The 12,061-nt window shown below is 46.5% G+C and overlaps 1 protein-coding gene across 4 annotated transcripts in view; it reads right to left on the bottom strand.

Moving 5' to 3' along the window:
- LOC121584473 (AT-rich interactive domain-containing protein 3A) overlaps nt 1–12,061 on the bottom strand; it is a 225,725-nt gene that overhangs the window by 196,833 nt on the left and 16,831 nt on the right. For 2 of the 4 annotated variants that reach the window (XM_041900362.1, XM_041900361.1), the window contains one exon: nt 4,181–4,264. The exons of the other annotated variants lie outside the window; for them this stretch is intronic. In XM_041900362.1, the coding sequence (XP_041756296.1) occupies nt 4,181–4,264 (84 nt within the window). The remainder of the gene's footprint in view (nt 1–4,180; nt 4,265–12,061) is intronic. 4 annotated transcript variants of the gene reach the window in all.

The raw sequence follows: 12,061 nt of genomic DNA, 5'->3' as shown, positions 1-12,061 counted from the left end.
TTCTAGTGGGGGAGGATGGGGTGGGTGTCCCCTATGGTGTGGTTTCTAGTGGGGGAGGATGGGGTGGGTGTCCCCTATGGTGTGGTTTCTAGTGGGGGAGAATGGGGTGGGTGTCCCTATGGTGTGGTTTCTAGTGGGGAGGTGGGGGAGGATGGGGTGGGTGTCCCCTATGGTGTGGTTTCTAGTGGGGGAGGATGGGGTGGGTGTCCCTATGGTGTGGTTTCTAGTGGGGAGGTGGGGGAGGATGGGGTGGGTGTCCCCTATGGTGTGGTTTCTAGTGGGGGAGGATGGGGTGGGTGTCCCCTATGGTGTGGTTTCTAGTGGGGGAGGATGGGGTGGGTGTCCCCTATGGTGTGGTTTCTAGTGGGGGGAGGATGGGGTGGGTGTCCCCTATGGTGTGGTTTCTAGTGGGGGAGGATGGGGTGGGTGTCCCTATGGTGTGGTTTCTAGTGGGGAGGTGGGGAATGGTGTTTCACATGGATGTGGAATTCTGAGACTGACTCAGGCCCAAAAAGAGTCAGCTTTCTCTCTTCTCTCTCTCTCTCTCTCTCTCTCTCTCTCTCTCTCTCTCTCTCTCTCTCTCTCTCTCGTTCTGTCTCTGTGAGGAGGGGGTAGAAGAGAGGCCTGCTGTTCCAAGCCAATCATTAATTTATGATTCAGAGGTGTGGCAGGAACAAACAACAAACTATAGTAACCTCTCAACACATACTTCTAAACATTCTATCGTAAAATGACAACTACCACATCCAGCAGATCTTTTACTATGGCATTTATTTCAAAACAAATGTGTTGTGTTGGGAGTGCAAAAGTGTGACTATATTATCAGGTATTATCACTGTCCTAGTTGACATACTAATTATCGCAGCACTATCAGGGATATTTGCTAAATCTAAGATGAGGATTTTTTAAAATTGCTGCTGTAAGTGTTGGGAGTAAATGTGGTCTCTTTTGAAAGCAAAGTGACTTATTAGCATTGGTGAAATAGGACCATTCAACTATAGTGACAGTGAGTGAGTTTGGTAGCTATAGTATAGGGCAGGGATCATCATCTAGATTCAGGCATGGGCCGATTTCTTCATTGAGTGGATGGTCGGGGGCCGGGACATAATTACACATAATTTGTAGACTGCAAATCGCCCACAAGAAGCCCAAACAGATATAATATTTGAGTGACACATAATCATTTCAAACCTTGCTTACATTTGTATATGATCACGTGTGTCTCTCTCTTATGCGTTGAAATACTTGGGAACAGATTTCCCAAAATTAAAATCACTTGGAGCTGACTTCCTGGTGTTTTTACATTTTTTCATGACAATATTATTTTATTTTTATGGGTTTTGTTGCTCAAAAAACATGGGGGGGACAAATAAAACCACCCGCGGGCCACCAGTCGGGGACCAGTCGGGGACCAGTCGGGGACCAGTCGGGGACCCCTGGTATGGGGTATGACAGCTGTGAATTATAAACATGAAAAACAAAGCTTGCTAAAGGAGTAATGATAAAAGAACATGATCCAATAGCAGTGATCCATTATCTAACCTATATCTTATAGAACCTAACCTATAGAACCTAACCTATAGAACCTATCCTATAGAACCTATCCTATAGAACCTATCCTATAGAACCTATCCTATATAACCTATCCTATAGAACCTAACCTAAAGAACCTATCCTATAGAACCTATCCTATAGCTAACCTATAGAAAATATCCTATAGAACCTATCCTATAGAACCTATCCTATAGAACCTAACCTATGGAACCTATCCTAAAGAACCTATCCTATAGAACCTATCCTATAGAACCTATCCTATAGAACCTATCCTATAGAACCTATCCTATAGAACCTATCCTATAGAACCTATCCTATAGAACCTATCCTATAGAACCTATCCTAAAGAACCTATCCTATAGCTAACAACTCAACAGTCATTAAAAGCAGTAGCTCCAGTTTCCTTGAGTTTTCTATACGTAGAACATGACGTACAGACAAACTCCCCATCCTATAGTATAGTTTATCCATTATTGTATTGTATTGATGGCTGAGTGTTACCTCACACCTCTCTATCTGCCAAAGAGGATGTTGTCTTTTACAGAGACGGCAGGAACGGAGAGGAAGGGAGAGGACAGGAGGGGAGAGGACAGGAGGGGAGAGGAGAGGAGGGGAGAGGACAGGAGAGGAGAGGAGAGGAGAGGAGAGGAGAGGAGAGGGAGAGGAGAGGAGAGGAGAGAGAGGAGAGGAGAGGAGAGGAGAGAGGGAGAGGAGAGGAGAGAGGGACGGAGGGAGAGGGAGAGGAGAGGAGAGGAGAGGAGAGGAGAGGAGAGAGAGGAGAGGAGAGGAGAGAGAGGAGAGGAGAGGAGGAGAGGGAGAGGAGAGGACGGAGGGGAGAGGGAGAGGAGAGGAGAGGAGAGGAGAGGAGAGGAGGAGAGGAGAGAGGAGAGGAGAGGAGAGGAGAGGAGAGGAGAGGAGAGGAGAGGGAGGAGAGGGAGAGGAGAGGAGAGGAGAGAGAGGACGGAGGGGGAGAGGAGAGGAGAGGAGAGGAGAGGAGAGGAGAGGAGAGGAGAGGAGAGGAGAGGAGAGAGAGGAGAGGAGAGGAGAGAGAGGAGAGGAGAGGAGGGAGAGGACGGAGGGAGAGAGAGAGGAGAGGATGACAGGAGATGAGAGGACAGGAGAGATAGGACAGGAGATGAGGACAGGAGAGGAGAGGAGAGGAGAGGAGGAAGGAGAGAGAGGAGAGGAGAGGAGAGGAGAGGGGGAGAGGGAGAGGAGAGGAGAGAGAGGAGAGGAGAGGGAGAGGAGAGGAGAGGAGAGGGGAGAGGAGAGAGAGGGAGAGGAGAGGAGAGGAAGGGAGAGGAGAGAGAGGAAGGGGACAGGAGATAGAGGACAGAGAGAGGACAGGAAGAAGATAGGACAGGAGAGGAGAGGAGAGGAGAGGAGAGGAGAGGAGAGAGAGGAGAGGGAGAGGAGAGGAGAGGAGAGGAGAGGAGAGGAGGAGGAGAGGAGAGGAGAGGAGGAGGAGAGGGAGAGGAGGAGAGGAGAGGGAGGAGAGAGGAGAGGAGAGGGAGAGGAGAGGGAGGAGGGGGAGAGGAGAGAGGAGAGGACAGGAGAGGAGAGAGAGGAGAGGAGAGGACAGGAGGGGAGAGGACAGGAGAGGAGAAGAGGGGAGAGGGAAGAGGAGAGGAGAGGAGGAGAGGGGAAAGGAGAGGAGGAGAGAAGAGGGAAGAGGAGAGGATAGGAGAGGATAGGAGAGGAGAGGAGAGGAGAGGAGAGGAGAGGAGAGGAGAGGAGAGGGAGGGAGAGGAGAGGAAGGGAGAGGAGGAGAGAGGGAGAGGGAGGAGGAGAGAGAGAGGAGAGAGAGGAGAGGAGAGGAGGGAGAGGAGAGGAGAGGAGAGGAGAGGAGAGGACAGGAGGGGAGAGGAGAGGACAGGAGGGGAGAGAGAGGAGAGGAGGGGAGAGGAGAGGAGAGGACAGGAGGGGAGAGGACAGGAGGGGAGAGGACAGGAGGGGAGAGGACAGGAGGGAAGAGGAGAGAGGGACAGGAGATGAGAGGACAGGAGATGAGAGGACAGGAGATGAGAGGAGAGGAGAGGAGAAGAAAGGAGAGGAGAAGAAAGGAGAGAGAGGAGAGAGAGGAGAGGAGAGGAGAGGAGAGGAGAGGAGAGGGAGAGAGGAGACGAGAGGAGAGGAGAGAAGAGGGAGGAGGAGAGGGAGGAGAGGAGAGGAGAGAGAGAGAGGAGAGAGAGGAGAGGAGAGGGAGAGGAGAGGAGAGGAGAGGAGAGGAGAGGAGAGGGAGAGGAGAGGAGAGGAGAGGAGAGGAGGGAGAGAGAGAGGAGAGGAGAGGAGAGAGGAGAGGAGAGGAGGGGACAGAGAGAGAGATGAGAGGAGGGACAGGAGGGAGAGGACAGGAGGGGAGAGACAGGAGGGAGAGGAAAGGAGAGAGAGGAGAGGAGAGGAGAGGAGAGGAGAGGAGAGGAGAGGAGAGGAGAGGAGGGACCCAAGCAGTGGAAACATGGTTAGTCAGCTATTGTTAGTAAGCCCAATCCTCCCTGTCACTCACTGCCTCAGGGGGCGGGAGAGTTGATTGGCTGGTTGGGGTGGTGGGGGGGGGTTAAACTTGTGGGGGGGGGTCACAAGGCGAGTAAGGGGTGAGTTTAGGTGTAGAGGTGGGGTTACTGACCTCCTGAATCAGAGACGAGGAGCCTCCACCGATACCGACACTTGAATTTCCCAGCTTCCTCTCTGGTGCACTGCCTTGTCCTGACTGAACACATTTTAAAGGATGAAACAGTTGATAATCTCTTCAGTGGAGAGGAAGGGAAGCATACTTACCACACACTGACCACACACTGACCACATACTGACCACAAACTGACCACACACTGACCACATACTGACCACACACTGACCACACACTGACCACACACTGACCACACACTGACCACACACTGACCACATACTGACCACACACTGACCACACACTGACCACACACTGACCACATACTGACCACACACTGACCACATACTGACAACACACTGACCACATACTGACCACACACTGACCACACACTGACCACATACTGACCACACACTGACCACACACTGACCACACAATTACCACATATTGACCACACACTGACCACATACTGACCACACACTGACCACATATTGACCACATACTGACCACATACTGACCACACACTGACCACAAACTGACCACATACTGACCACATACTGACAACACACTGACCACATACTGACCACACACTGACCACACACTGACCACACAATTACCACATATTGACCACACACTGACCACATACTGACCACACACTGACCACATATTGACCACATACTGACCACATATTGACCACACATTGACCACACACTGACCACATACTGACCACATACTGACCACATATTGACCACACATTGACCACACACTGACCACACACTGACCACACACTGACCACATACTGACCACACACTGACCACACACTGACCAACACTGATAAACATTTAGTCAAACAATGGATCAAATAGAAACAGCCGTCTTTTAATATGAAAGGGAAGGGGAAATGTAAATGGCACATCAGATGTATAGGCCACTGAGAAAAGTTCACCACATTCAGCACACACAGAACATTATGATACAACCAACTGTAGTATAGGCAGATGAGATCATTCATCATAAACAGAAACAAAAACAAAATCATAATTTTGCTATGATGACATTGTCTTTCTAGAAAGTGTATCATTACAAAATACATTTCAATATGTAATATGCAACACACACCACAAATGTCCCCCGAAGGGGGAAAAAGATGCTAAATGAATGCAAATAGTGTAGTATGGGGCTAGTTCATGCAAAACCATTCAAAGTGGATGATGTTAGTTGTCTCAGCATCAGGAAGGAGGAGTGATAACAGACAGACGAGGGGAAGAGAGAGAGAGACCATCAGGAAGGAGGAGTGATAACAGACAGACGAGGGGAAGAGAGAGAGACCATCAGGAAGGAGGAGTGATAACAGACAGACGAGGGGAAGAGAGAGAGACCATCAGGAAGGAGGAGTGATAACAGACAGACGAGGGGAAGAGAGAGAGACCATCAGGAAGGAGGAGTGAAAACAGACAGACGAGGGAAGAGAGAGACCATCAGGAAGGAGGAGTGATAACAGACAGACGAGGGGAAGAGAGAGAGACCATCAGGAAGGAGGAGTGATAACAGACAGACGAGGGGAAGAGAGAGAGAGACCATCAGGAAGGAGGAGTGATAACAGACAGACGAGGGGAAGAGAGAGAGAGACCATCAGGAAGGAGGAGTGATAACAGACAGACGAGGGGAAGAGAGAGAGACCATCAGGAAGGAGGAGTGATAACAGACAGACGAGGGGAAGAGAGAGAGACCATCCTGAGCTCATTGAAAGAGATCATTATTTGCATCGGGATGCAAGCACAGTGTTCCTCTGTTCAAGTTTGTCTTTCTCTAACTATCTCGTTCTCTTTCTTTCTATCACTTTATCGCTCTTTATCACACACACACACCACAAACTAAACACACACACACCACAAACTAAACACACACACACTACAAACTAAGCGCATGTACACTAAATATCCAACAACTGTCACCGAGGGGAATATGATACAGCACCATATTGACTGAGGGGAATATGATACAGCACCATATTGACTGAGGGGAATATGATACAGCACCATATTGACTGAGGGGAATATGATACAGCACCATATTGACTGAGGGGAATATGATACAGCACCATATTGACTGAGGGGAATATGATACAGCACCATATTGACTGAGGGGAATATGATGCAGCACCATATTGACTGAGGGGAATATGATACAGCACCATATTGACTGAGGGGAATATGATGCAGCACCATATTGACTGAGGGGAATATGATACAGCACCATATTGACTGAGGGGAATATGATACAGCACCATATTGACTGAGGGGAATATGATACAGCACCATATTGACTGAGGGGAATATGATGCAGCACCATATTGACTGAGGGGAATATGATGCAGCACCATATTGACTGAGGGGAATATGATGCAGCACCATATTGATTGAGGGGAACATGATACAGCACCATATTGACTGAGGGGAATATGATACAGCACCATATTGACTGAGGGGAATATGATGCAGCACCATATTGACTGAGGGGAATATGATACAGCACCATATTGACTGAGGGGAAATATGATACAGCACCATATTGACTGAGGGGAATATGATACAGCACCATATTGACTGAGGGGGAATATGATACAGCACCATATTGACTGAGGGGAATATGATACAGCACCATATTGACTGAGGGGAATATGATACAGCACCATATTGACTGAGGGGAATATGATGCAGCACCATATTGACTGAGGGGAATATGATACAGCACCATATTGACTGAGGGGAATATGATACAGCACCATATTGACTGAGGGAATATGATACAGCACCATATTGACTGAGGGGAATATGATACAGCACCATATTGACTGAGGGGAATATGATACAGCACCATATTGACTGAGGGGACCATGATGTGGCACCATATTGACTGAGGGGAATATGATACAGCACCATATTGACTGAGGGGAATATGATACAGCACCATATTGACTGAGGGGAATATGATACAGCACCATATTGACTGAGGGGAATATGATACAGCACCATATTGACTGAGGGGAATATGATACAGCACCATATTGACTGAGGGGAATATGATACAGCACCATATTGACTGAGGGGAATATGATACAGCACCATATTGACTGAGGGGGAATATGATGCAGCACCATATTGACTGAGGGGAATATGATACAGCACCATATTGACTGAGGGGAATATGATACAGCACCATATTGACTGAGGGGAATATGATACAGCACCATATTGACTGAGGGGAATATGATACAGCACCATATTGACTGAGGGGAATATGATACAGCACCATATTGACTGAGGGGACCATGATGTGGCACCATATTGACTGAGGGGAATATGATACAGCACCATATTGACTGAGGGGAATATGATACAGCACCATATTGACTGAGGGGAATATGATACAGCACCATATTGACTGAGGGGAATATGATACAGCACCATATTGACTGAGGGAATATGATACAGCACCATATTGACTGAGGGGAACATGATACGGCACCATATTGACTGAGGGGAATATGATACAGCACCATATTGACTGAGGGGAATATGATACAGCACCATATTGACTGAGGGGAATATGATACAGCACCATATTGACTGAGGGGAATATGATACAGCACCATATTGACTGAGGGGAATATGATACAGCACCATATTGACTGAGGGGAATATGATACAGCACCATATTGACTGAGGGGAATATGATACAGCACCATATTGACTGAGGGGAATATGATACAGCACCATATTGACTGAGGGGAATATGATACAGCACCATATTGACTGAGGGGAATATGATTGACTAGAAGCATTTTGTAGGTAATCCCTCTGATGGGAACGTATTGATAGAAACATTTCTCAAAGGAGCAGTCAGAGGACTGGCTGATTCAGTGAGATGTTTAACACGCAGTCACATTTCAACACAAACACACACACACACACACACACACACACACACACACACACACACACACACACACACACACACACACACACACACGTCAATACACAGAAGGCCTTGACACACAGATGCAGCAGACGTTTATGACTGCCATCTAATCTGAAGCCCTATCAATGATTACAGCATCTCGCTAGTAGAGATATAGACTGAGTCCCAAATGGCACCCTATTCCCTATATAGCGCACTACTTTAGACCAGAGAATGGCACCCTATTCCCTATATAGCGCATTACATTAGACCAGAGAATGGCACCCTATTCCCTATATAGCGCATTACATTTGACCAAAGACCAAGTATGAATGGCAGTAAAAATCTGACCCACTAAGTCAACAAGGCTGAATGGCAGTAAAGATCTGACCCACTAAGTCAACAGAACTGAATGGCAGTAAAAATCTGACCCACTGAGTCAACAAGGCTGAATGTTGATATGTATGCACCATGTGTACTGTATATGAAGATCAGGACAGCCTCCCAAATGGCACCTTGTCCCCTATATATAGTATAGAGCACTATGGGTCTCACCTTGTCCCCTATATATAGTATAGAGCCTTATGGGGCTCACCTTGTCCCCTATATATAGTATAGAGCACTATGGGTCTCACCTTGTCCCCTATATATAGTATAGAGCACTATGGGTCTCACCTTGTCTCCTATATATAGTATAGAGCACTATGGGGCTCACCTTGTCCCCTATATATAGTATAGAGCACTATGGGTCTCACCTTGTCCCCTATATATAGTATAGAGCACTATGGGTCTCACCTTGTCCCCTATATATAGTATAGAGCACTATGGGTCTCACCTTGTCCCCTATATATAGTATAGAGCACTATGGGTCTCACCTTGTCCCCTATATATAGTATAGAGCACTATGGGTCTCACCTTGTCCCCTATATATAGTATATAGCACTATGGGGCTCACCTTGTCCCCTATATATAGTATAGAGCACTATGGGTCTCACCTTGTCCCCTATACGACGCCAGGACAGCGGAGTCACTCACCCCCTTCCGGAGACATTTGAAACCCCACCTCTTTAAGGAATACCTGGGATAGGATAAAGTAATCCTTCTACCCCCCCTTACCCCACCCCCACCCACCCCAAAAAAAAAAAAGTGGTTATCCCACTGGCTATAAGGTGAATGCACCAATTTGTAAGTCGCTCTGGATAAGAGCGTCTGCTAAATGACATAAATGTAAATGCAAATGTATATATAGTATATACAGTTGAAGTCGGAAGTTTACATACACCTTAGCCAAATACATTTAAACTCAGTTTTTCACAAACACCGAACTAACCAAACCACCGAACTTAACCAAACTACCTAACTTAACTAAACTACCTAACTTAACCAAACCACCGCACTTAACCAAACCACCGAACTTAACCAAACTACCTAACGTAACCAAACCACCGAACTTAACCAAACCACCTAACTTAACTGAATTACCTAACTTAACCAAACCACCGAACTTAACCAAACCACCGAACTTAACCAAACCACTGAACTTAACCTAACTACATAACTTAACCAAACCACCGAACTTAACCGAACTACCTAACTTAACTGAACTAACTAACTTAAACAAACTACCGTAAAACTTCAATTAAACATAGTCTCAAATAGCTGCCTGTCCCTTTTAATAGCCGGGCAACACATTTCAGCAAATAAACGGCTGTTTCAAATAAGTGGCGAAAATATGAACTGCCCTCTAGTGGCGAAAATAAAACTGCCGAAAAAATGCACAGTCTAAGAGGAGAATCATTATTTGGTGAAGGAAAAGTGTTTTTATTTATTTGTATAGAGGCATACTAAGAAAAAAGAAACGTGACACAGTGTGTTAATGATAACACATTAGTGCAGGAAATGAAGAAATTTATTAAAATGCTGGAAGTGAGTTCTGGAATTAAACTGTTAACTATGCAAATAAGCAAACCTGAGAAAATAGACGCTTGGCTCAAATAGAAGCCTGTCTCTACTAAGCGCATGTTGTGTTCAGTGATTTATGCAAATAAATTCCCAGGTTATTAATTGAAGTTTTACGGTACCTAACTTAACCAAACTACCTAACTTAACCAAACTACCTAACTTAACGAAACTACTTAACAACCAAGTTACCTATTTTAAGTTACAGTAACCTAGGGGGGTGAAGAGAAGAGAGGAGTCAGAGAGTCTATAGACAGGCTCTGTTTGTCGACCAGTGCTATCTTGTAAACAGAGAGCCTTTTGCAAGCAGCTGCAGAAATTCCAGCCTTGTGTGATTAAAATGTAACACCCACATTCAGGGGAGGGTGTTTAAACAAGTCTGTCTGCACTCTGCTTTAATGAGAGAGAGAGAGAGAGAGAGAGAGAGAGAGGGGGAGGGAGGGAGGGAGAGAGAGAGAGAGAGAGAGAGAGAGAGAGGGAGAGAGAGAGAGAGCGAGAGCGAGAGAGAGAGAGCTAGAGAGAGAGAGAGAGAGAGAGAGAGAGAGAGAGAGAGAGAGAGAGAGAGAGAGAGAGAGAGCGAGAGCGAGCGAGAGAGAGAGAGAGAGGGAGAGAGGGAGAGAGAGAGAGAGAGAGAGCGAGAGCGAGAGAGAGAGAGAGAGAGAGAGAGAGAGAGAGAGAGGGAGAGAGAGAGAGAGAGAGAGAGAGAGAGAGAGAGAGAGCGAGAGAGAGAGAGAGAGAGAGAGAGAGAGAGAGAGAGAGAGAGAGAGAGAGAGAGAGAGAGAGAGAGAGAGAGAGAGGTCATTTGTAGAGAAAACAGAGTTTCAATAGCGCATTGTGCCTCATCCATCCAGCCTGTGTTTTATTGGTGTTCCATTCCCTGAAGAGAAGAGTTCCTGGCCTAATTTGACCAGTGCTGCTGAGAAGGAGAGAAGCCTGGGCTTCAGCAAACATGACATTAAAACATTACACCCTGTGAGTAGGCCTAGGTCGGGTCGCACACAGAGAAATAGAGAGACTGTTGCCCTAGAGCACACAAAAAACTATACCTACCTCGGCCTAAACACCAACACCAAATGTTACTTCCACTATCTGAGAGACAAGAAGGGCCTTCTACACCATCAAAAGGAACATCAAATGTGACATCTCAATTAGGATCTGGCTAAAAATACTGGAATCAGCTATAGAACCCATTGACCTCTATGGTTGTGAGGTCTGGGGTCCGCTCACCAACCAAGAATTCACCAAATGGGACAAACACCAAATTGAGACTCTGCTTGTGGAATTCTGCAAAAGCATCCTCAGTGTACAACATAAAACACCAAATAATGCATGCAGAGCAGAATTAGGCCCGATACCCGCTAGTTATCAAAGTCCAGAAAACAGCCGTTAAATTCTACAACCACCTAAAAGGAAGCGATGCCCACACATTCCATCACAAAGCCCTCACCTACAGAGAGATTAATTTAGAGAAGAGTCTCCTCAGCCAGCTGGCTCTGTTCACAAACAGACCCCACAGAGCCCCACGACAGAACAATTAGAGAAAGCATAAATATAACAATTTGACACACTTGAAAGAATCAACCAAAAAACTGAGCAAATTGGAATGCTATCAGGCCCTAAACAGAGAGTACACAGAATACCTGACCAAAATTAAGATTTTGTTTGACTATGTACAGACTCAGTGAGCATAGCCTTGCTATTGAGAGAGGCCACCGTAGGCAGACCTGGCTCTCAAGAGAAGACAGGCTATGTGCACACTGCCCACAAAATGAGGTGGAAACTGAGCTGCACTTCCTAACCTCCTGCCAAATGTAGACACATATTTCCCTCAGATTACACAGACCCACAAAGAATTAGAAAACAAATCAAACGTTGATAAACTCCCATATCTGTTAGGCGAAATACCGCAGTGTGCCATCACAGCAGCTAGATTTGTGGCCCGTTGCCATGAGAAAAGGGCAACCA

This window comes from Coregonus clupeaformis, unplaced genomic scaffold (assembly GCF_020615455.1).
Source record: "Coregonus clupeaformis isolate EN_2021a unplaced genomic scaffold, ASM2061545v1 scaf0503, whole genome shotgun sequence".
Classification (NCBI taxonomy): domain Eukaryota; kingdom Metazoa; phylum Chordata; class Actinopteri; order Salmoniformes; family Salmonidae; genus Coregonus; species Coregonus clupeaformis.
The sequence above is the reverse complement of the archived record's forward strand: the minus strand, read 5'-3'. Positions and strand labels throughout refer to the sequence as shown.